This window comes from Vidua chalybeata, chromosome 3, assembly GCF_026979565.1.
Source record: "Vidua chalybeata isolate OUT-0048 chromosome 3, bVidCha1 merged haplotype, whole genome shotgun sequence".
Lineage (NCBI taxonomy): Eukaryota > Metazoa > Chordata > Aves > Passeriformes > Viduidae > Vidua > Vidua chalybeata.
The window spans coordinates 6418835-6443956 of NC_071532.1; the positions used below are offsets into that span (position 1 = coordinate 6418835).

At 41.4% G+C, this 25122-nt stretch overlaps 2 protein-coding genes across 4 annotated transcripts; one reads left to right on the top strand and one right to left on the bottom strand.

Annotated features, from left to right (window-relative positions):
• Positions 1 to 1087: 1087 nt before the first annotated feature.
• On the bottom strand, positions 1088 to 4009 carry FBXO48 (F-box protein 48). 2 transcript variants are annotated; one of them, XM_053937247.1, is made up of 2 exons: positions 3541 to 4009; positions 1088 to 2206 (listed from the first exon to the last, which is right to left on the bottom strand). In XM_053937247.1, exons 1-2 carry the CDS (start codon positions 3808 to 3810, stop codon positions 2045 to 2047), a joined length of 432 nt encoding a protein of 143 aa, XP_053793222.1. In that variant the 5' UTR covers positions 3811 to 4009; the 3' UTR covers positions 1088 to 2044. The 2 variants fall into 2 exon arrangements, 1 of the variants encoding a protein (XP_053793222.1); XR_008429754.1 differs by lacking the exon at positions 3541 to 4009 and adding an exon at positions 3211 to 3534 and having other exon boundaries at positions 2118 to 2206.
• On the top strand, positions 3873 to 25122 carry APLF (aprataxin and PNKP like factor). 2 transcript variants are annotated; one of them, XM_053937245.1, is made up of 10 exons: positions 3873 to 4159; positions 4820 to 4962; positions 5578 to 5723; positions 6384 to 6510; positions 8262 to 8440; positions 11151 to 11539; positions 16818 to 16943; positions 18152 to 18198; positions 19159 to 19197; positions 23258 to 25122. In XM_053937245.1, the coding sequence occupies exons 3-10, from the start codon at positions 5625 to 5627 to the stop codon at positions 23410 to 23412; spliced, it is 1161 nt and encodes a 386-aa protein (XP_053793220.1). In that variant the 5' UTR covers positions 3873 to 4159; positions 4820 to 4962; positions 5578 to 5624; the 3' UTR covers positions 23413 to 25122. The 2 variants fall into 2 exon arrangements, with proteins under 2 accessions (XP_053793220.1, XP_053793221.1); XM_053937246.1 differs by lacking the exon at positions 4820 to 4962.

Here is a 25122-nt window from a genome sequence, read left to right on the forward strand (position 1 = left end):
CAGGTGGCTAATGGAAAGCCTAGGTGATGGACACTTCTGGCACCTTTCTGCAGCTGACACCTTCCAGGTGTCAGGGACATAAAAATGGCATGAGAATGGAAGTTCAGTGGGGTTTGCAAAAGTAGAACTTTGCACTTCAGCAAAAACGTGTGGGTAAGAGGCAAGCACCGGAGTGGAAAAAGGGTTTCACCAGCCAAGGAGTGAGGGTAGGTAATGCGTGCCCAGGGTGCTGTGGGCTTTACATGTGTGGTTTTAGCTGCTGAGCGTGCTCTCTGGGGAAGGACACCCACATGTGAGTGCTAATTTAGGCATTGGTACAATCTTCCTGTTTCTGGCATTTCAGTGGTTTTTGTTGGCAGGCAGAAGGGGCAAGAGATGAGCCCATACCAGGCGGTGCAAGGAGTGCACCACTGGATGCTGCTGGATGCTGTCTTTAAAAGGAAGAGAACACATCCATCCTGCAGCAAAGATGGGAGGCTGAGTAGATGGTGCAGGGGCAGAGAGGAGAAAAGATGACCAGAACTGATGTAATGAAATCTCCAGGGAGAATTACAACCCTTAAAGGAAGAAATCAGAGTAGGGAGAGGAAGAAAACTTTGTTTTTATGTCGATTTGTACTTAAATACTTCTTTTTTCTCAGTAACAGATTTTTCACAAGAAATTTACACCACTGTTACTCCCGCTTTAAAGATGCAGGCCTTGTGTAATTGCATAGCTGCATGTTTAATTCCTTGTTTTTAAAGAGGCACAGCCACCTGATCCAAACAGAGGCAGACACAACTGATACTGTGGATTCTCAGTGCTCATTCGAGAATGGGGAAAAGCTACAGGTAAGTGCACAGTGAAGTAACTGTTTTAGGATTCATACCTGAATATTATTCTATTTACAAACCCTATCCTGAGACAAATACATGAGAACTTACAGCACAAGGGCATGAAAAGAGCAGGAATAGGGGATAAATGTCAGGGAGTTACAGACTGGAGGTAACAGAGAAGGCTGGATGAGAAAGATCAGGGACTAGATCCATTATTGCGCAGTTTCACTATGTTATGATTAAAAAAACTGGGCAGTTTTGAAGTGATGAGAATGTACTGCTAGAATTGTTTTCTTTATTAACTTAGACGCACTTTTTGCACTTCTAGCTCTCTTAAGTCAGGGTAAAACATGCTGTGAGAAGGGAGTGAAGCAGTACCCTCAATGTGCTCGGGTGTGCCTTTTTGTGTTGGTTTTAATTTTTTTAATTTGCGCTACCTAGATGCAGTCTTGGAGCAGAACAGCTAACAACAGCAGAAGCAGTGTTTGCAACTCATTGATCTTTTTGCTACATCCTCTATATTTAGGAATGCGCTTTACTCTGAGTTACACTCGTTGGAGGTTAGGATTTTTCTTTTTTTTTTTTTCCCTTTTTATTCTCATGGAATTTTCTCCCATCTATTGACTAAGAAATGATAACGATGGTAGTTAAGAGAGACAAAACATGTAGCCAAGGGGGAGGGGGTGCACTCTCATAGGTCAGGGTTTTTTTCCCTTGGAAAAGGCAGAGATACAGTGAGGTTTTAGCGAGGGGCTGGGCTCAGAGGGGAATGGAGCGTTGCTGCCCAGAGGATTCTTTCCAGTGTCTGGATTTGTCCCTTCCCCAGCCTTCCTTTGTGGGCTCTCGTGTGCTGCTGATACATATCATGTCAAAAGGTCAAACACACCTTGGGCGGTTTTAGGGGTTGTTTTTTTTTTTTTTTTTAATATAAAAATCATCTCTTCCAAAACAAAAAGTGCAAACTGAAATGGTAATCAGCATATTTTTGACAGTGCAGCAGAAAATTAAATTTATAAATATAAATTACAATTGAAGATTTAGTTGTCTTTAGAATTTTGCATAAAATTAATACAGTAAAATGCAAATTAAAAAAAGACACCCATAATTTTTTTTTTGCAGAAGTTTTCATCATAAATTCATAATCAGTTCAAAATCAGTTTCACGACTGCTGAACAGTGCGACTGCTATTGGCAAAAACTGTCTGAGTTGCAAGAATCAGCACTGGTTTATCATCTCTCAAGTTCTGCTTCCAAGATCTCTCCCCACGTGTCGACGTCCATTGGATACATGCTTTTCTCTGGCAAACTGAATTGAGAAGGAATGTTGCTGTATTTCCCACTAAGCCATTCTTGCTTCACTTTGCTTTTCCAGTAGTTTCTCAACAGTGTAATCTGGTGGAAAAACATACAGTCAGATCTCAGAAAGGGACCAATTTAAACTGTATTCAATATAACAAGTTTACACTAGAAGAGTAGTGCTAGAAAAGGGATTTGGAATGTGCCTTTGGATATCTAGACATTAAGCCGAGGAAGGTGCAATGCTTCCGAGCAGTAGAACATGTTCTACTTCCAACTTTTCTGTTCCTGTCTCAATTCTTTGGTGGTCAAGTTGAAAAACCCAAACCAGGAATTCGTCTTACTCCTTTAAAAAGGCACCTTTCACTTTCTGTTTAGGTTGTGACCTTTCTTTTGTTTGGAGGCTGGCTGGGTTCTTCTCTTCTGCCAGCCTTTAAGGGCAAGAAAATGTAGACTTGGTGTGTTTGTAGCTTCTATTTCAAATCCCTCCAGATAAAACAGAAAATCAGTGCAGGAAGTTCTGGAAATTGCTGTGCAAGGGTAGCAAGATCTGGACACTGCAAGGGTAACCACTATCTGCTCATGGCTGTGCCTCATACTGCAGAAACTTTATTGAAATGTCAGAATCCAGTGGCTGCTTTTGTTTCTTTTGCTGCTTCTCTCTTTTCAGCCCTGCAGTGCTCTCAAACACACCAGCTTAAGTAAGGTGGGAGATTACCCTATAGCTGGCCCAGAGTAATCTGTGGAACCAGCTATCTGGTCTACCTGATCAGGTCCTGGTCAATCTCAACTTCCAAGCTGGATTCAACAGTGAGAGATCATTCAGCAGGTTCTGGAGCCGCACCCGCTGCGAACTCCTCAGAGCAGTCTGTGTCTGGGGCGATTTTCTGAACACCTTATAAAAGCTCCAGCTCATTTCCTTTTCTATTCCCCATTTTTTTTCTCCTGAATGTGTATCACTTGAGGTGTATTGAGACAGCGCTATCCAGGATGATTTTCCAGGAAGTCACTCCTAACCAGCAGATCTATTCCCACAAAATACAACCAGAGAGCACACACTGCCTATCGGAGTTCCGTCACCTTCTCCCTGCCGGCCCTACCTGCGGGAACGTGAGCTTTGCCCCGTGTTAGGGCTTGTGTATGACGAAGGTCAGCGCTGAGGCTGTGCGGGGCAGCAGGAGGACTAATGCCGAGCCGGGCGGGTCGTGTCCTGAGTAGGAAAAGGGACAGCCTTGCTTTATCTCCCAGTGCATTTTACCAGATGTCCGTCTGCCGGGACGCATCACCGAGCCACGCTGCCACCGCACGGATCCCCCCACCACCCTGGGACGGGTGCGACAGGCTGATGTCATTTCCTTACACTTTTCTATTGGCCCTCGGCACTCTCGCTTATGTCACTGCCGGTGTTCGGCCGCTGGAGGTGGATTTACCTTCCAGGAGAAGCCGTTCCCTCGGTCGCAGTCGATCTCCCGCTGGCAGACGGCGCGCACGGCCAGGCAGTGGTGCCGCCACAGCCGCTCGTTGCTCTCGATGACGCGGTGCCAGCCCTTGCACGTCACGGACGCGTGGCACAAGCTCTCCACATCCAGCCCGCTGAAAATCCGGGAGCTGATCTCGGGAGGAAGGGCAGACACGAAGTCACGCACTCCTCCTCTTCCTCCCTCGGCGCTGTCCCGGCCGGCAGCGCGCTCCGCGTCCATCCCCGCGGCCTCGGGGCGGCGAGGCGTCACTGCGGCCTCTCCGTGCGCGGGCGGCCGCCGCCGGCAGCGCTCTGGGCTGGCTGCCTGCCTGCCGCCATGTCCCCGTCGCCCGCCCGCTGCGGCTCTGCGCGTGGGGCGCCGGTTCCGGGGCGAATTTCCGCGGTTTCGGGACCACGGAGGCGGCGCCGCCGGGCGGCCCGGGGAAGCCGCGCGTCACGGGGCGGCCGCGCGTCATCAGGCGGCGGCGGCTCCTGCCGGGCTCGGCACCACCTCCGGCCCTGTCCCGGCGGCTCCTGCCGATGCTCGGCACCACCTCCGGCCCTGTCCCGGCGGCTCCGGCAACCTTGAGGTGAGGCCGGCCCGGCACCGAAGAGACGCGGGCCCGAGGGAGCGACGCCCGTTCCCAGGGCCGGAGTGGTTCGTGTCCGCAGCCGCGGGGCTCGAAGGGGAGCGCTGTAGCCCCGAGGCGGCTCCGCCGCGGGTGGAAGGGGCAGGGAGAGCTCGGCTCTAGCCGAGGGCAGCGAGGATGATTGGGAGAGTGGAGCATCTCTCGTAGGAGGAAAGGCTGGGGGAGCTGGGCCTAATCAGCTTGGAGAAGAGCCGGCTGAGAGGGGACCTCATTCATGAGTATAAGTATCTAAAAGAAGAGTGCCGAAAGGATGGACCAGGCTGTGTGCACTGATGCAGAACTATGGGGCAGGAGGCAATGGGCAGAAACTGATGCACAGAAGTTCCACCTGACTAAGGAAGAACTTCTTTACTGTGCAGTGGCTGCACATAGAACAGATTGCCGGGAGAGGCTGAGGAGTGTCCCTCAGTGGGGATATTCCAGAACCATCTGGACGCCATCCCGTGCCATGTGTTCTGGGATGACCCTTCTCCAGCGGGGAGCTGGGGCCGGATGGCTCCCTGTGATCCCACTGAACCTCACCCATCCTGGGGCTTTGTGAGCCCCTGCAGAGCTGAAGGGGTGAGGGCAGAGCTTAGCCTTTGGTGTTTCTCTTCGCAGGGCGACAGAGAGGAAGTTCAGCTGGTCAGTGTGCCGCCTCTGCAGTGCAGGAGGTTCTGGAAGGGTTGGCAGAGACTCCCCAGCGCTTCTGTGCAGGGAATACTGCAGCAATTAGACTTGTTTTTCCCTGATCATTTGTGCTGGTGAGTTGAGTAGTGGAAGGGCAGTGTGTTGAAGGAAAAACAGTTGCAGTTTGGTTGTGCTTTCATAACCTAAAAAGCTTTTTAGATGTAGTGGCTCTGAACTGAGGCTTTTGAAACTAGCACCTGTGTATCTAGTGTCACCTCAGTGCTGCAGGCTGAGAACCTGTAGTGAGAACTTGCTGGGAAGTGCTTGATTCATTGGGCATCTAATGCTGAAAACTGCATCCTAAAATAGTTGCCTGACTCTTAGGATAGGATCAGATTTTGGGAAGTTGTGCAGATTTACCATAAATCAAATTCTTAGATGCAGTTTCAGCTTTCTCGAAGTTTTGTCATGGCAGCAACCAGTGTAAATTATGCACTTAAACCCCAAAACACCACAGTCTTGGTCAGCAGTTATTAGATATTGAGTCTTTTGTTCAAAACTCTTCAGATGTGAGGTAAAAGGAAGGTGCATTTATTTCCTCTGTAAGCTGATGTTAAGAGGATGTTGACAGTCAGTTTCAAACTGCATTTGTTAATGGCAAACATTCAGACCAACTTTTGTGTTTGAGTCAAAAGTGCATGTTTATATTTGCAGTATGTGAGTAGATAAAATTGATTTTGTTTTGTCAGAAAAAACAGGAGGCTGATGCAGAAGCACCAACTGTTCATCTGTTGAGATGTCCTGTATTCCATTGTTAATGGAACCAGCATGTTCCAGCTCCGAGGTACAGGGAGCTGCAAAAACAAGGAATAATGATGCTACCTCCAGATATTTGGTGGGTGTTTAAGTTTTTAATGAAATTTAATATTTGTTAGCATGTGTTGAAAGTTAAGGAGGTGTTATGTTCTCTATACAAATGAAATGTCAGCTTTTGCTGTAGTTGAGACCCCTGGGCTGCCTCAGGAAATTCAAAATGATAGTGTTGTTTTCAGTAAATAATGAATGTGACTTTAGTGTATTTGCATTGTTTTTACAGAGATTTAGAGTCTGGTTACTTTCTGGAGAAATAAATTGTAGGAATGCAATAAAGACTTATGTTTGCATGGTTTTGGGTTTTTTTTTCTTGGACAAATAGGCTTTTGTTAAACTTGCTCTTTCTGTTATATCTGTGTAGGGAAACTCTAGAGCAAGGTGGTGGTAAACCTCTTCTATGACTCTTTCAGTTTGTAGCCTTTTAGATACTTGTTCCAAAGATCCAAGAAGTTCTGTTTTATTTTGTTTTGTTTTTACTGCATGAAGGTTCCTATAAATGTTGTTTTTCTGAGTGGGTGGAAACTGCAAAAAAAAGTAAAATATTTGAGCAATGGTCCTCATACAAAAAGTATGTTGTTACCCAGACTGCTTTTGAAGGGCATAACTGAGTACAAACTGTAGCCTAGTTTCCCCCCACTCTTCTGTAACTGGATAAGGCACTAAACAGTAAATGTTCTTTCAGGCTCCTCTCTCTGACGATAATGAAAGCAAACAGTCAAAATCTATTCAAAGAAAGAGAGTGCTTCCATCTTGGATGCTGGAAAGAGATCTTCTGGTGCAGAGGGTTTCCAAGCCTGTTATGACAGGAGGTAGGTTTGCAGTGTGATAATGATTGCATTCCAATATGCATTTCTGTGCTTTGGTATAATATTTAAAATTATAATGATGGTGGTAGGAAGTATTAATTTGCTACTTCTCTTTGCACGCTCTCTGTGGGGCAGCTGACAAAGACTGACTTCTGTTGTCTCTTTTGCCATCAGTCCTATGGGTGTCATAGAGCTCTTTTTTTCAGTTAATTTTCTTTTTGTTCTTTTTGTTTTTAATGCCAGATAATAAACTCTGTTTGTACAGCTGAGCATTGGATGTTCAGGAGCCCTTTCCTATAAACTTGCCTATTTTGTATGTAAATTCTAAGTAGTTTCTGTCTCTTTAATTCTTAGCCTTCTCCACACTTAAGTCACTGATGTTTTGCCCTTCTAAATTCAGAGTCTTAATTTCACAGGTTTTAAAGGCAGAAGGGTTTGGGTGGTGTTGCATATTAGTTTTTTAATCATTACTGAATAAAACTTGGTTATTTAGTCCAAAGTTAATTCCTAGGAGGAGCAGTTCATTACAGTCTGATGGATTCTTACCAAAATAAGGCCAAAATAGTGTTGCATTCCCTCCTGTTCTTGTGGGAAAAGAAATTGCTGGATGTGTCACAAGCTGCTGATGCTGCCTAGTGGGACATACAAAGTGCCTGTGCATTGGCACAAGCTCAAGAAGACTTTTTAACATGTCTGCCTTTGCTCCTGGGAGCTTCTAAAACTGCCATTAGACAAACTTTCTACATGGCATTTATTGCCCTTTTGACTTTTACTGGTGGAACAGGAGGGCCAAAGAAGTGAGAGGGGGAAAGTATTTCTGTCATTCCCTGTGCTGAACACAGCACACCCCACCCTGTTTGCCCTTCTGTGGGGAGGTGTGAAGTGGTTTGGGTGCAAACTTGAGTTTCCTTTGCTGATCAGTCCAAGTATAAGAGCTGTGGCTGGTGAGTGTGTGTCTGCTCCCCTGTGTGCAGCAGCTCTACTCTAGTGACTCCTTCTGGAGTTTAAAAGCTGCTTTTTCAGTTTCTGTTTCTGCTTTTATGCATTTGGCTCTTAATATCCAAGCAGGCCCACAGGAGTATGTTATGCAGTGTCTGCCCAGCTGCTTCTTCCCTCCTTGTAAATACAGATGTAAATACAGGTTTGTAAGTACAGGTGTCTGTGTGCACTGATAAGGGCAACTGTGTCTTTAAACACCTCAGTCATGTGCCCTCCACCACGCTGCCTATTCTTTTCATCTAAAGCTAGTTTGGAAAAAAATATAAGATGACAAAGAAAATCTGTGTTTCAGTATTTTTTTCTTTCATCCCCCCTCTAAATCTAGACTGTTCCCTCCTGCCATATTTATATAAAAATTGCATGGTGTTGAGTCCTGAACTGGTGTGATAGTTTTCTTATGATTGTGCTTTTGTTTTGTATTTTTGGGGCAGTGGGGTTTGTTTGTCTATTTGTTTGTTTCTCTGCTAGTACTATAACGTTTGTTATACGTGTGAATATAATGTTTATTTCAATGACTGAATGCTTTGGTTGTGTCGGTGTTGAGATTAGGAGCTGTGTGGGTGAGATGGATCTGAAGGCCTGACCTTGAGGGAACTGGGGATACATGCAAACATTGGAACTGTTTAAAAAGTCTTTTTCACAACTGCTGCTGTTTCTCATGCCATGTGCCCAGTGTTCTGCTTTAATGATTTCTAGTGTTAGGATTTCACTAAAAAGTTGCATTCCAAAAGTACGCTTTTTCTTTTTTTTTTAAGGTAGTAGAAAGAAAAAAGGCCAAGGAAGGGGAGAAAGTTGTACAGAGTCATTAAAATCAGAAGTACATGTACAGCAGAAAAAAAGATTGGCTTCTGAAGAAACTATAGAGGATTTTGAAGGTGGAGAGCAAGATCAAGGGAAAAGGAGCTGCCTTTCCATCCCTGTTCCTTCATCTCAGGTAACTTTTTGGCTCAGGGCAGAACCATGATATTGCAAAAAAATGAGAATGCAGTTGGCAATGTCACGTTGAAGGTTGAGTCTACAACATAACTTTTTGTTCTGTGTGTTCTGATCATGATTTGTTGTTTTGCAATACCAGTCCATTGGATAGCTCTGTAGCAATGATCATGGAAGCCTCAGAGATTTGGTTTCCTGCATATCCTTCAAAGGATCTGGGACTTGGGCCCCAGATGTCCCACAGAAGTACCAGACTGAGAGCTTTGCAGCAAGAGGCAGGAGCACGTGGGCCAGAGCACTGCTCCTAGGAGTGGCTGCTGCATGTGGCTTCTTTTTCTGACAACCTCTGGGGACAGGTGATGCTGTGACACTGATGCAATGCAGCACTGGGCTTTGCCCAAGCTATTGCCATTCTAGTAGGTGAGAGTTTATGGTCACATGAGGATGGTGTGTGGCTCAGCAACTGCTGTGTTTCAAAGGTGGCATGGAGTGTGTTTATGCCACCATCTCAAAATCTGAGTCAAAAAAAGGAAAGGTGAAAAAAAAGTAACCTGAAACCCAAAACGATCCGTGGCAGTGAGTGAACAGACCCTTTGGTCCAGCTGGTCTAATCTCTCTGTGACCTCACATTACAGCTGCATTTATAGGCAGTTAAATCCTTACTAACAGCATCCTGTAAGTGGTGAAGAGAAAAGGATCATTGCTAAAGTCAAACAAAGCATATTCTGGTGAGAGCAAACTGAGGGTTTCACTGACTTGTGTCCTTTAAGTGAACCACCTGGGGAGGTGTTTTTAATGTCTGGCATTAAAATTGCCTGGGTGTGTTCTAGGATCTGATAAAATACCTAAAATGCTTCTGACACTGAAAATTATTAGGGTTTTGGCTTTAACGTTAATTGAAACAAACTGTGCGTGGAGAACAAGTAGTAGTAGTAGTAGTAGTTTTGGTATAACAGTGGTCCACTAGGTCCATTAATAACATCTGCTGAGCTGTTTTCTCTTTGCCAGGTTATAGAATAAGTGCCTACATAATTAATTATTCAATTTTGCAATTTGTAAGTAGGAAGCCTTACTTATTTTCACCTACTAATTTCATAAATCATTTTAATCTCAAGTACAGTTTAAGAAATTGCTTTCAGGACTTTGCAGAGAAACTGATGTATTAGGGGAAGCAAGGGCAGTAACCACAGAGAGCTCTGAAAGAATGTAATTTGGATATCAGAGCCTAAATCATGGTCCTGCTGTCGTGTTTAAGGCGACTGAGAAAATCTTCTGTAGGGAAGAAAGCAAAAATACTTGAATTGTTGTGGTTGGCAGCAGCCACCAGAGGCTGTCCCAGTGCTGAGCACTGGTGGCTTTTGGTTTCCCTGGATCACAGCCTGGTGTGTAACCAGGGAATCAGTGTGAGCCTTCTGTCTCCTTATGTACAATACAGGCAATGGGTGGAAATACGTGGTAGAGAACTCACAAGTGGCAGTGGCAAATAACAGTAATTTGTGCTTTCTTTTGCAAAGGAAGGCTTATTTCTTAAATTGCAGTTGATTGCTGAGCTGTATTTTGGGAGTTGTCTTTGTCTGCTAGTTGAGTCACTAAATATGCTTCTGTCAGGATCATCTGATGTTAATGCTGACTTTGCCCTTTCTTAATCAAGTTGCTCCTCAAATGTAACTGGTTTTGGATAACATTTTATGAGACTTGCTTGGAAAGGAACAAAATCAAACAGGAGATCACTGGCTGATTTTCAAGCTCTGCAAAACACACCTGTGTAAACTGAGCATAAATTTACTGGAGGAGAAACACAGATAATAATCCTTAGAAAGCACAGACCTTTGAATAGTTTATGATGTATCAAAGTAGTTCAGCCTTGAATGTGATATGCTTCCAGGTAATGTCTCAATTGTCAGGACAGTATTTTTTCCTCAGTTGTGTATCTCATATTCTTTTTCTAAAGAACACATTTCTTATTTTAAATGTACATTTTTTTCCCAAAATTTAAAATGCAGTTTGTGTCAAAACTGAAATATTTGCTTAATGGTGTCTATGTCAGACTGTTGTGATTTAGAGTCGTGAGCTGAAGCATTTAAGATGTATCAGTGTGGGATTAACCTCAGGGCATGTGTCCTGAGTTTCCATATATCTTCTATATAGATGAATACATATATACTCCATGTATCTTGGTGATTAAATTATTAAGAAACTCATTAAATTAGTAAGTGATTCCTTAATCATTTAAATTGATTAATGGGTAGGAGTCTACACTCTTCTACAGTCTGCTACATCTTCACCTGTATAATCCCCATTAATTTCTCAGGAGCAGTACTTTAAATTGTAAGTCAATTTAAACTAGTTCTTGGACTGTTCACAAACTGAGGTGATGAGAGAACAGGTCATGTGAGGGAACTGAAGCTAAGGAAGGAAGCTGTTAGATAAGTTTTTCTTTAAGTTTTTCTTTGAAGATAAGTTTTTCTCTGTATTTTCTGAACTTGAGGTTTTCATTCAGCAGCTGTGTTTAGCAGTGATCTTGAGTTTGGGAAGTGGAGTAGAAGGTTTTTAAAGTCTAGACCAGATGATCTTTCAAGGTCCTTTCTAACTCGGGCTGTTCTGTGACTGATTTTGAAAGCAGGGATGATGAGGCACAGTTTTACTTCAAAGCTTTTAATTCTGAGGAGTGTAAATTTTCAGGTTCTTCAAAATGTAACCTTGTTCCACAGAATACATCTGGATTTCCTCTTGAGACTATCATGAGAGATATGGAAGGAAGTGGCAAGACTGGAACAAAAAACCCTGGAAGTTCTCTGGAAAAACATGATAGGCAGCTGCATAGCAAATGGTCTAAAAGAGTAGGTCAGATCTCCAGTAAAGACAATAGAATTGATGAAACAGAAAACAAAGAGCTCATTACTGGTTCTACAAGCCAACAAGCTCACTGGGGCAGGACTTCCCAATATTTTGGTGCCCAGGAAGGGATTCTTGAGCCTGATGCAAATCTGGACTACAACACTGAGATTTCTGATTCAGCCAGAAGTGCAGATGCTTCAGAAAGCTCCAAAAAGATGCAGCATAAGAGGACACCTTGCAAGTATGGAAGTGGCTGTTACAGGTAAAGCAAAATTAAAACTAGCTTGGTGTAGCTTGTTATTAAGAAATAATGTAGTAGCTATGGAAAAGAAAATTGTAAAGTTGTTATAAGCTTTGATTTGGAAAAAAATCTTTTGTTGAACAGGGGTCTGATGAGAAACAAATAGCAGAACACTAACTTTAGAAGGATAAAAGGAGGAGCTGGGATGTCTTGCTAACTCCTAATACAACCCAAACAAGGGATTAAGTACTTGAGCAAACTAAAAGCTGAAGTGTTGCAGGAAATAAAAGATAAAGGTCCATTATAAAAGGAAAAGAAATAAAAGACCTGTGTGTAAGGTATGAGGTACTGGCAGGGAGAAGAGATATAAAAGGTTCAAATACCTAACACAGACCCTGTAGGTTTGTTTTGTTAGCAGATGAGACTTATATGAAAGATTATTGTGCTTATTGAAGATACTGCCTGCTTTGTGATCTGAATGTTTAAAATACTTATTATTTGTCATCCATAAATAATCAAGAATTTTTCTTATTATAACTTGGTGTTTCTGCAATTTTTTTAAAGCTTTCAGTCACCCCTAAAACCAGAACAAACCATACTTAAAACTCGAGGTTAACCCTTATCTGGACAGTCTTGGGAAATACTGCAAATGAGGAATAACATTTCCTCTTCTTTTTCACCCACTCATATCCTTTCAAGATGGATATGGTAGAAGATTTGTCAGACACATATTTCAGAGAAGTTCCAAAATACCAGTGCTGGGTGCCTGGCCTCCTGCTAGTTCTTTCTGCCCAGGAAAGATCTGTGGTGTCCTGTGGTGTTATATTGAAGGGAAGGTTGAAATCTAAAGATGCTCTTGAGTCTAGAAAATGTCCAGTGGCCTGTGAACTACATTTAGGAGAAGGTTTTTAGCCCTAGATGATCCCATGTATTTCATAAATACAAAAGACAAGGCTATTCCAGGGAACAGCAGATCTGTGACTTTTTTTTTTATCTTCCTCAAGGGGCTTCAGCTATAATAAAAGCAGTGAGTTTGATTAGGAACCAAACAAGCACAAGTGACTGGCTTCCTGTATGTTTGGTGGGCCTGATGCTGAGATAACTGTGAATATCAAAATTGTAAAGCTGTTGTGTTCATGAGCACATCATGTGTCGGTTTTCATGTAACTTTGACATATCTCATGTTTTCCCCTTAATGATTATGACAAAAGCATGTCTTATTAGACAGTTCTGTTGATCCAGTAGTGCAAATGCAGCCTCTGGTTTGCTCCAGCTACTTTGAATTTTGCTGAGACAGGTTTTGCCCTGTGTGGGTATTAAGGAGATTTAATGCTCTGCTATGAAGAAATATTCCTTATCTTTAGGAAGGCAAATCGTAGGTACTGGTAATAGGGAGTAGGAGTCTGTATGTGCACGTTTCTTCCTGTGTCTCTTGATTGTGAAACATTTGGCAGCAATACTTTTGGAAAGTATTGCTTTATAAAAAGAAAAGAATGTTCTGAAATAACAAATATTAGTCTTCCTTTGTCAGAGAAATTTGTAAATAGGGAGAATCAAAAATGTCAGCTTTGATCTTCAGGAACTATTATGAAACTCAGCTTGTTTGCTTGCAGCAAAAGAAATATGCTTTGTAGTCTGTCTTTGTATTTGCTTTTAGTTCAAGGCCCGTAAGTAGTTGTTTCTGCATGGTGGCAAAAGTGTGTTAGAGCAAAGATTAAATGTTAGTTCTAGTTATTTGACTACATTTCTATTAGCCTGTCACAAACATTTAGCAAGTAAATTTGTAGCCCATAGTTCAGTTTCTTCATTTATGAATTTGAAAACACTGCTTTTGAAAGAGTTAAACTTGATGCACACCTCTTGCCCCAAGGACCCTTCTTGTCACCTTCGTTCAGTGTCACTTTCTGAGGTGGCCAAATTCAAAGGAGCTGCTGTTATCATTAGGAGATAAAGTGCTCTGTGTATGTTGTAGCTGCCTTTATTTGTTGTCAAGGAACTCGCCCTCTGATTGCTGTCACATTTTTGTTTGCTGCTTGCTTTTCTGAAGTTAGCAGAATAAGGAATTAAAATAAATCTACCACCACCACCCTTTTTAAGGGCCACCATAGAAGGGGTATAGTAGACTTGAACTCTCATCTCTGAAACTGGAACTCACAATCTTTCTTCCACAATTCAGTTCTTTTGCCATAGTCTGGAGTGCAGTTCTCTGCTGACTGGGGGTGTGTAAATCTCTCCCAGAACTGTCAGAGCAGGGCATGCTCAACCAATGTTTGGATTTGTTTGTGGGTTCTTCTAAATACTTTGCTGTTTGTTTGTTTATAAAAATAATTCACTCTAAGCTTGTAAATCAGGCAGTTAAAGACCTGCATCTGTCCTTTTTTTTTTTTTTTTTTGAGTCCTGTCTCCTATATTTTAATTAAGAATTAAAATATATAACTTACAAACATGTTATGTGCAGTCATGGCATAGCTTCAGGCTTGAATTTTATGGCTTTATAAGCAGTGCTGATAATTCATTACATTTTCACTAGGAGGTTCTTTCAGTAGCTGAAGAAAAAGCCCATGGCAAGGGGTCTTCTGCATGGGATTGTGCGGAGTCAGGGATTCTGAACTGGTCAGTTAAATTTCCTTTATGAAAAGTTTTTAAAGTTACTTTTGATAGCTACACAGATGAATAACTGTCTTAAATATTTCACTGAGCAATACTCAAGTTTTGCTTGAGGATGAGTGCATTGATTATAAAGAAGTTTTAAAGTTTTCTTTGCATAGTTTTAGTTCACATAGTTTTAGTTCACATCATGAAGTGTTGAGTACACAAATTTAGAGCTTCTATGAAAGCAAAGCTGCAGTAACTGCAGTTTATATGAAGGCAACAGTCACAAAACTTTCTTATTAAAATAGGCTTTTAATTGGTTACTTTTCATGCAAGTAAAGCCTGATGATTTTGTTTTGATCAAATGAATTAACACATTCCTGTGGACTGAGGAAACAATTGTGAAACAATTAACTTTGGAGTGCAACTTACAGTGTGATAGATGTGCTCCTGTAACTCAAGTATCTTATGTCTACAAATAAATATTAAAAAACCCGAACAAAACCTTTAAGGAAGAAGCCTTAGGGTTTTTCTGAAAAAAAAGGAAGATGTTTGCTTATTAGCTATGCACTTCTCTGCTTCCTTCTATTTTGTGGGGTATTGTTGCACTACACATAGAATAAATATAAATTAGGCAGGTAAAGCTAAGATAAAATAGGGTGTTTCAACTGAGCATCTGAGGTAGAACATGTTCAAGAGATAGGACATGTTTGAGGTGCTCCACAGGTAATGTGTAATTTGAGGAGCATCATCTACTGGCCAAAAGACTCCTGAAGCCTAGTGACAAGGACTTGTGCATCACAACTCTTTCGTTGCTCTTCCTCCTTTCTCCCCTACTTCTTTTTCTTTTTCTTTTTTCCCCCCTCTCTTTCAATAATGGCTGTTTGGTGTTGTCCAAGTAGGTCTTAAAAGCAGCATTTTAAAAGGAAATGGATATCTCCTAAAATACAATAAATCTGCTAATTGACAGCTATTAGTCCTTCTTTCCTTGGCAACTAGGATGCTATATATATGTTGATGTAGGAATAAGGATTAAAGTTACTTCAAAGAACATCAATTGCTGCTGTATCCCTTTCAGAAGATAAATTGTATTTCACGTGACTGAGAATTCTTGCTATTACTGCAAGTATGTTAGTTCTGTGTGTTAAGAAAACAAAGTGGAAAATGGCTTCTAAACGTTTTGGTTTCATCCCATTTATTTTTAATGGGGAAAGAAGTAGGCAGCCAGTCTGAATTTGTCACAAGAAGTGATGTTTCATGAGAATTTGTTACGGAATAAAAGACTGCAACCTTGCAATAGTTTCTAGTGAAACATCATTCAATTATCCTACAGTTTGTAGAAGCAACAAAAGACCAGGCAAGAAGCCTATCACCTATGTAAGTAGATCCAAGGGATACTGGATCTTTGATAAGTGGCTTATAGAAGAGTTAATGTGTAGCTTGCTTGTGGAGTTTCCTGAGTGAAAGATACCTGGCAAATGGAGATTTAAAGAATTAATACTAAATATCTGGTATTTCTTGAATGCTAAAAGGAGGCCTGAATGGCCAGCAGAGCTCACAGTGTTTAAGTCATCCTTTTGTAAAAGCTGTAACAAATGCTCTTCTGTTATAGTGGTAGTTGAAATGCTAAAATGGATATTGACTGTCCTCTATGAAGTTCAGAAGAGGTACTTGTGAGTTAAAGGAGTTTCTCTGATCAGTGAGGAAGTTTCTGTGTATGGAGGTGGCTGCACACCTCCTTGGCATGTTCCATACCTGCTTCTAAATGCAGCTGTAGCAAGTCTAAGCTAAAGCAGTAACTACTTTGTAGCTGAAAGTTGTTATTCCTCCTGCTTGAGGCAGGCTGCTCACTTCCATAATTTGCACAAATACACTAGAGGTTATATACTCTGGGAATGATAGAGGTAATCAGTAAAGTATTTTGCAGATGTCTTTTGGAAAATAATTTATTTTAAAATCTCACATTTCTTGCTTCTCAGTATTACGCTTAGAAAAAAATTCTACAAGAAATTATAGGGAAAAAGTAGATTTGCTCTTGCTACTAGTATGTTAATTTTGATGTAATTTTTTAGCCTGTTTTGATCTGTCACATGAATTTCTCTGAAGTGGGAACTTGATTTTCTGTGTTCTTTTAAACTCCACTTACAACAGTTCTAGAAAGAAGACAACTCTTCTTTAAGTGATGTTTATGACTGCCTAGTCTTGAGTGGTGTGTATACAAAGTTCTTGCCTAGAAGTGGTAGAAATGTTCTTTCAGCGATGCATAAATTTGTGTTCCTTACTTGTTCACCTTGGATTCAAGTGTTGTAGAGCAAGAAGTTGTGGATGATGGTCTTGTGCTGTCCTTACTAACACTGGTGTGACTCAGCTACACGTAGAGTTGTTAAGGTCTTATGGTACAACTTCATGTCAGCATGCTAATTTGTAATTCAAATAAAGCCTTTTGTGCATGTGTTGGAGGTCTGAAACTTAAAGCTGATGGAAAATAGGAAAATTCCTGGTTTAACCTCTGTTGCAGCAAGTGCTAAGACATAATTTCTTCTGTTATCCTGAAAGTAGGTCATACATTCTGCATCATGTTAAGCATTAATTCATCTTCATGTAACCACGGAAAAATGAGCTGTCAATGATTCAGTAACATGTTTTATATGTCCTCTCTTGTGTTGAAATGGAACAGTCAGTTTCAGTGTGTATTTGTCTTTTGCAGGAAGAATCCCATTCACTTCCAGCAGTTCAGTCATCCTAATGATGATGACTATTACAACACGGAGGTGGTGGCTCAGGGTGACGATGACAGCCGGCCTGAGTGTCCATATGGAACAGCTTGTTACAGGTGAGAAACACGTGCAAAGTGGCTCTTCTTGTGACAGGTTAAGAATGTTCTCCCCTGCAGTTGCAGAAGGACAGTAGATTAATGACTAATTCTTGATGTTTACTTTGGCTGTAGGCTTCCGAAATTTACTGCTACCCTTAAAGCGCCCAAGTCTGTGCATATTTTTAACATTGACACAGTAAAAATCACTGTTTTGGTAATTATGTCAGCTGTCAGAGATGAAAACTTGACTGTTCAAAGAGCCTATTCAGTGACCTGGAGATCAACACTGTATCTATTTTCAACATTCAGTAAATTGTTCTTTTATATAAGCAATTTATTGTTAAATGTTGTTCTTGATCTGTAACTTTTAATTTAAATTTTGGCAATGTGTTTGTTGTGATTTTGTAAAAAAAACTATTTTAATCAGTACTTGATTTGTTACAAAGCATAATTGAGGTAACAGCAATAAAATCCAGTTTATGGTTGACTGCTTTTTCTTTTAAGCACATTAGATTTTCTTCGAAATATTGTTGTATTCCATTTGTTTTTCAGTATCTAGGTTTTACATAATTAGCAGGCTGCATAATTATTACAATGGACAAGAAAATATATTTTGAGGCAATAGCATTTCTATGGGAGCATATTGAAACTGATGGCTGCTGTTAAAGATTGTTTCTGCTCAGAAACATTTTCTCCTGAAAAGTGTGGTTGTCCTAAAAAGCATGGTCTCTGTGAAATGTAACAAAATGAGGACAGCACTTAGGAAAAAACTTTGGTGATACTCAGCTAATGCAGAAAAAGTGGTTCTCTTAAAAACATCTATGAGATGAATTTTCCATCTCAGGCTGAGCGATACAGACTTATATGAAATTGCCAATTTCCTTCTCAGGAGTACAACAGATGCTTTATCTAAACCCCAAACTGTCTCTCCTTCCAAATAAGACAACCTCTGTGTTGCATTAGTTGGTAATTTCTTAATCTGTGTTTATTCTTTGGGGATTGAGGAAAGGAGGCACCAATGAAAAATGGATCATTCTTTTGATGAAGCAACAGATACAATTTGAAGAGGTTTTGTGTTAATTTTGTTGTCCTTATCTGTTGGCTATTACTTGACTGATCTAAATGCTGTGCCTTGAAAATTATCCATAAAATACCAGGGAATTCTGCACTTTTAAAATGTGGAACAAGGTGATGGAATCAAGCTTTTACTCTTTTCTTCTTTGCAGGAAGAACCCCCAGCACAAGCTGGAATACAAGCACAGTGCACCTCCAGGTGGGCCAGTTTGTTCAATATTACAGAATCACAGAAAATTCTGAATTGGAAGGGACCCACAAGGACCATCCAAATAAAATGCTTTAATCTCCCTTTAGAGAACAAAGTTCCATTTATAGCTCCCTCTGTATTAGGCTTATTTTTTTTCTAGGATTTTGTTTTTTAATCAGAAATTCTCAGGTAAGATAAAATTTTAGGGTATTCTGGTGCTGTAAACAAAATACTGCAACCATATCTGTCATCTTTTTGTGTTGGGCTTTTTTACCAGTGATTTTCTTACTGTGAGAGCTAATTTTTGCATATATGTTTTCTTGAGGCCTGGAGAAAATATAAGTAAAACTGAATTTGAGTTCCTAATCTAACACTCTGTAGTCTTTTTATATTCCAGTAATTTGATTTGATGAAAAAACAAAGGGGAATTTGCTGTTTACATTTTTTTATGCTCTTAGAGAATTGAAAGAGATACTTCTTGGTTTTATTTTTGGGGTGCTTTCTCTTGATTATTGGATTGAAGTTTTTCCACATGAAATCCCAATGCAATAAACAGTAGTTTAGAGCAGAACACTTATGAAAATGTCATGATAATGCATTTTACTTTGAAGATTCAGGGCTGTGACATTATTAAGAAAGAATAGCATTTATGGAAACAGTAGTGTAAAATATTTAAATGCCCTAAAATATTCCAATTTCCTGCTTAAAAACCCCCAGTCAGAATTGATGACATTTGTCTACAGATGGCAGGGGTAGTAATTTTAAGAACAATTTATCTGGGTAATCTCTTGAGAATTATTCAAGACAAAGACGGTATTTTTGGGGCATCAGAGTAGCTTTTATACCTGTAAGTACAGCACAACCATTTCAGCATTTGTTTAATAGGTCAGTTTCCTGTTGTAGCAGCTCTAAGAATAACCCTTATGGCAGGGTTCCCTCTGTCCTGACTGACAACTTCCCTTTCTTTAGGAACTGGAAGAGGAGCACGACAACGAGCTTCAAGCAATGGTGAGTGTATTCCATAGCTCTAAGTGGGCACATCAGCCTGGGACACAGTTGGTCTGCTGTGGCTCTTCATTTAATAGTGCTGGAGGTGCTTGATAATACTTAGCTGAGCAGAAAGTAGTCATTATTTTAGTAAAATCCTTCTTGTTTTCTTACAAGTAATAGTGCTTCAGTTGCATTTGTGCCAGTCTTCCTGAATAATCTGTACGATAATACCTGTATTTTCCTAGAAGCAGACAAGAAAACAAACATATTTTAAGGAGAGACACTTATGGCTAAATGGTGTCCTCCATCTTCACTCCTTACACAGCAGCCATGATAGGATGAAAGGAATCCAGTATTTCATGCACAGCTAGTTAAGGTTCCCTTGTGATGAGTGATTGCTCCTGCAACATGGAGATACTCCCTCTGACCTTTAAATAACTTCCAGGTGACAATCTGTGCATGTGCTGATGAACTTTCTTACTCTTACAGTGAGGTATTGACGTTTCAGGGCTTGTTAGGATCAAAGAATAGAAGTTTATGTATGTTGGGGGCACATAGATTCAAGTTTTAAACATGCTGTCTTGGTTTGAAAAGACAGGTGCCTTCTAAGGAAAGCAGGAGCCTCCCTTGAAATGGAAAATGTAAACCCCCTTCCTCTGAGATATTATAATTTTGAAATTAAGAGGCTCTCGGGCAAAGATATGAGGATAGGAATAACAATTCTTTACTAGGAAAACTAAAAATACAAATGCAATAGTACAAACAAAACCAAACCAGTGCCAGAGTCAGAACAGGCGCTGGCAGCCTGTGGATCAGGGTGGTGGCAGCAGTGCCATTCCATGGTGGCTCAGCCCTCCTGCAGTGATAGCTGTGCTTCTGCTGGAGCAGGGATCCTGGACAAGGCTGGAGTTTTCCTCTGAAGCTCCAGGGCTGCTGGAGATGGGCCTGGGCTTCCTCTGGGAATGCAGGGGAGAAGAAAGCTGCTCCTCTGGGAATGCAGTGGGCAAAGGCTGCTCTGGTGTTCCAAAACCACCTCTAACAGATAGGAATAGAATACACACATCTCTTACAACCCAGGACACGTGCTTAAGTCTGCTTCCAGGATTCTTTTGTGTCCCATCTTCCAAATGTGAAGCTGCCTATGCTTTCTAAAGTTAAAAGTGAGCTTTAAAGGGCAGTCTGAAAGTCTGATGCTGTGCAGTCTTTGCTTTCAGTGGCCAGAGTAAGGCAGGAGGGTGTAGAACTGTTGCATTTTGAGTGGGAGTGAGAACTGGCTTGACTTCTTTGAGATCACCTAGGAGTGGCTGGGAATTTCCTAAAGAAATCTTCAAAATAGATCTGCTTTCTACAGAAAAAAAGTGCAAATAGCTGTAGTTAGTTTTCTAGGCAAAGTGCTTTGGCCTCTATTTCTGTTTTGGCTGAATGCAGGAGGTTGTTTTAAACTTTCCACTGAGAAATTTCTTTGCCATACCATTTTCTTACCAAGTTTGTGTGCACTTTGGCTATCACCAAATATTTGCTATGCTTATATCTGTGCACCAGCATATTGTGAGGCATGCTTGTTACCTGTGTGCTTTAGTGCATCCTGTGATAAAAGTACCAGCTCCATCGTGATCAGAAGTCTGTGGTAGAAATTTCTGTTGCAGAGTGTTGAGGCATGCACTGAGTGGTGAAGATTTTGGAATGGAGCAGGCTGGGCTGTATGCATATCTAAAAGTCCAAATCTATTCTTGAAGGTTTTAAATTGCAGCTGTGCCTCTCATAAGAACACGTTCCTTACCCAAATAGTAGGGTGCACCCTGCACCCTGTGTGTGCAGCTGATGGTCAGGCAGGGGGTGACTCTGAAGGATCAAGTGCTGCTCTTGTAGCATGTAAAACTTGCACACAGAAGTGAAATTCAGTCTGTCAAATTCAGCTTTTCTTACTAAGAATGAACTGGGGAAGAACTGATATTCTGCACACATGGGAAAGAAGGGAATTAATTTATTAAGTTACTTTTATATTTACTATTTAAAAAAAATGTAATGTCTTGTTGACTGGCTTACTTAGCTCTGTGGAGGGCAAAGCTTATAAAAGGTGGTGCTCAGCAAGTTCACACTTGAGGCCATCATACCACGTCCTGCAGGGTCAGACAGACAGTAAGAGATCCATTAACCTTTATTTTGTCATATTTGGCACAACTGCACCATTAGACACAGGAGGATTAAATTCCCTACAAGTGTATTTAAATTCCACCAGCCAAGAGAAGAGGGGAGCCCACCACATGACAGTTAATGTGTGTTTAGCTTTTAAGTCTAATTGCTGCCAGAATTGCCTGTAGAGAATGTTCTAAAAAATAATCTGAGGCAAATTACTGGGGAATAATTGTAGGGAAGGAATTGAAAAAAGAAGTCAGAGTTATGCTGTTGTTAAATTGTCACTACTGAATGACTTCTCTAGGTTGTTGCTACTGAGATGAATAACACCCTGTAGCCAAGGAATATGCAGGATTCTCCTACATACTTTTGTGTAGGTTTTCTAGCAAGCTGATCAGCTCACTTCAAAATAGAATGTTTTGGGAGGAGCAGTCAGCAAGCTTTTTTCCCCCACGTCAAGGAGACACTTCCATAGAAAGTTTCAAGGTCATCTTTATAGATAGGCTACTAGGGAAAAGGCAGAATTGAGCTTAATCATCAGCTTTGGGGGCTGAAGGGCTGAATTAAACTACAGCAGAAAGAAGTGGAGAGGAAAGGCATAAGAGGAAGTGCATCACTCACTGCTAAAATCAAAGCATTGATATATGGGGAGGGAGAGCACAGTATGCACTTCTTACATTTGTAAGAAGAAAATGAAAGTTATCAGTATTTTGCCAGCATTCCTGCTTCTGTTGTAAAATACCACTCACAGTTCTGTGAAAGTGGCAAAGGGCTTCTCTTTGATAAGCAGCTCTTGGGCTTATTATTCTCATAACTTCAGTCTGAGAAGGGGGATTTTGTTCTTACTTTATTCAGCATCTTCATTTTGACCCTTCCTCTCCAAGGCATAATTAATTCTGCATAATTAATCACTATAGTCTGTGATTCTGCTAAGAAATTCTGCTGGTTATGTGTCTTGGTTTGAGACAAATTGGGAGGAAACATCCTGAAATGAATGTGCCCTCCCAGTTATGGCATGATTACTTTCCTCTGAAGTCTGTTCAACAATAAGCCAGCAAGCATAAAAAGGAAGGTAATTCTGGAACAGGAGCATTCCCACTCACAGAAAAGTGTGACTGAAAGAGGCTGTAGTCTGGCTACATGAGGTACTGGTGGTGGTATTTGTGCCTGGAGCTCTGACCTGAGGTTTAAAGAGTTTGCTGAGAATTGCTTATGGTTAATTTAAAGAGTTAGGATTTGGGCTGTGGCTGTAGCTAAAGAAAAAAAAATATATTCATAGTTTCACATGAAAGCTGGTGATAACTGCTCAACAGATAAATTAGCTAGACCGATATCACTGCATGGTTATTTCTAGATGAGGTAAGAGTGCAAAACTGGGAAGGTGGGAGGCAGAGGAATGAATATGACTTTACTCAGAGATGTGACTTAAAGATAGAATAAGACATGATTGGAATATTAACAGGCCATGGCTAGTTAGGAATTTTGGACATTTAAGAAAAGAGGTGTCACAGATGTTGAGAGCAAGGCTGAAACACATCTACCAAAATGCATTTCTGAAGGAAATGACTTTCAGAAGGGAAACAGAGACTATCCAGCATGAAGGCAAGTGGAGAACATAGGAGGTGAGTGATCTAGATTTCCTTCTCATGTGAAGCTATTAGCTTACAAAGACTATGAATATAAAGGATGGATGGATGGATGGATGGATGGATGGATGGATGGATGGATGGATGGATGGATGGATGGATGGGTGGGTGGATGGAGGCAGAAAATTTAGGGTCAGCATAGCCATCTAGCAATAGCTAGAGGCTTAACTGGAGGATAGATGTACTGTTTAGGTGTTTCTTTCTTTTGAGGAGAGACGCTTTACTATGTGGGCTCTGGGAGGGATCTTGAGCTCTACATTTATTAATCATGAATACATGACATTTTGTCCCTACAGGAAAAAGGGCTGTGAAGAAAGACAGTGCCAATGATGGTGAAGCCAATGAATATGACCTCAATGACAGCTTTATAGACGACGAGGAGGAGGAGGAGTGCGAACCTACTGATGAAGATTCGGACTGGGAACCAAGTTCAGAAGAAAAGGATGACTAAGACGTTGACACACTTGTACAAGAAACATGTAGATTTATTAGGATCAAAAAATAGCTGCTGAGAACAGCCTTATAAATGTCCAGTGTGGTTGTGTTAAAACATGGTTGCACGAAGGAGAGGAATTGTTTGAGAATTTTTTTGTCCATGATGTAGGCACTACAGGAAGATAATAATGGGGGTGAGGGGATTCTGCAATGCCTTTCTTATCCATATGTATTATCTTGGGGCTGGTGTGGTGTTTGTTTTATTAAGTCATGGACCCAGAGGATAGAGCTCTAAAATTTTTTTTCTCTTTTTTTTTTTTTTTTTTGCAAACCATTGGTATTTCATATTTTGAAATACAATTTTAAAGGTTGTTAAAACTCCCATCTTCCTGTGCTTGAAAGAAATATTGGTAGGAAAGCCTAAGCCATTTTTATTGTTGAGTTAGTGCAGTTTTAAACTTCATTATTCTGCTTCCATCTTTCCCAGGTGTTGTTTTGTTGGTTCTCTTGAGGTACAGTAGTTAAATACAGGTTGTCTAAATCACTTGAGACAGGATCTCAGTGTATTGAGCCACTTGATGGGCTCAACAACAAGTGTTATTTGCTTTAATTACAACAGTACTTCTTCTGTGTACATCACTGGAACTGTGTCCAATTCTCAGCAAAGTCTTGATGACTGTATTTTTGCACAATTGAACTTGTAACATACAGTGGGAAGAGCATGTAACTGTGTCTCTTGATTTCTAAAGACGTTGTTGAAAGATCTTGCCTTCAGTGTGTTCATCACTCCCCTGAGCTTCCTGGAAAGCAAGTTAAAAGGTTTTACTATATTTTGGGACAGATGACTGGAGCCCTTTGAATTTGGCACCTTTTTTGGTCAAAGTCCTGAAGTTCAGCAGGAGAAGCATTCTAGTATGGCTTCAAGTAGGCATCCAAATAGACACCAGGTGGTTTTACGGACTTTTCAGGAGGACTTTGTGGATGTGCCCTCTACAGCTCCAATGCCCTGGTTTTTGACTGAGCTTGTGTGCTTGTCTTGTTGTGAAGAGGCTCCTCTTACAGGAAAAACTGCCAAGGGGGAATCAAACCAAGCATTCTCTGGGCCTTGCCAATGCTGTGTTGAGCTGTGTGCAGGCTCAGCTCTCAGCAGCCCTGAGATCTCCTGCTCCCGTCATGCTGGGGCCATCTTGGGCAGGGAAGTTGCCCTATGAAGGAAGCTGCTGGCCTCAGGGGAAGCTGCCCTCATGGCCAGGAGGCAAGAGAGCACAGACCTGGCTTGAGTTGGGCTGTGTCCCAGAGGAACTGTCTCAGTCCTGCCCAGGAGGCACCTCCACAAGCAGGTGCATGCAGCTGCCACAGGCTGGAGCGGCGCTCTCTGGAGGAAGAGGAGGAGGGGAAGCCAGCCTCATGCCGAGGTGTTGGCAGAGGGAGAAGCCGCTTTCCTCTGGGGCACAGGAGAGGTGTGCTCCAGGCTGTGGGATGCAAGATGGGGCTGTGCAGCCTCAGGTCCCAGCAGTTCAGAGGCTGGGCACTGGGGGTGAACCTTGTGGACCTCAGCTGCTGCCCGTTTCTACCTCAAAAAACCTCATTACACACACCCCCTTGACACTTGGAAACTTCCATTCTTGGAGGGTCATCTTGGTCCTTACAGATACTGCTGTAAGGGGAAAGCATTCTCTTTGACAGATTTCTCGGTTGAAAATAAAGCGCCAGTGTGGCAATATTA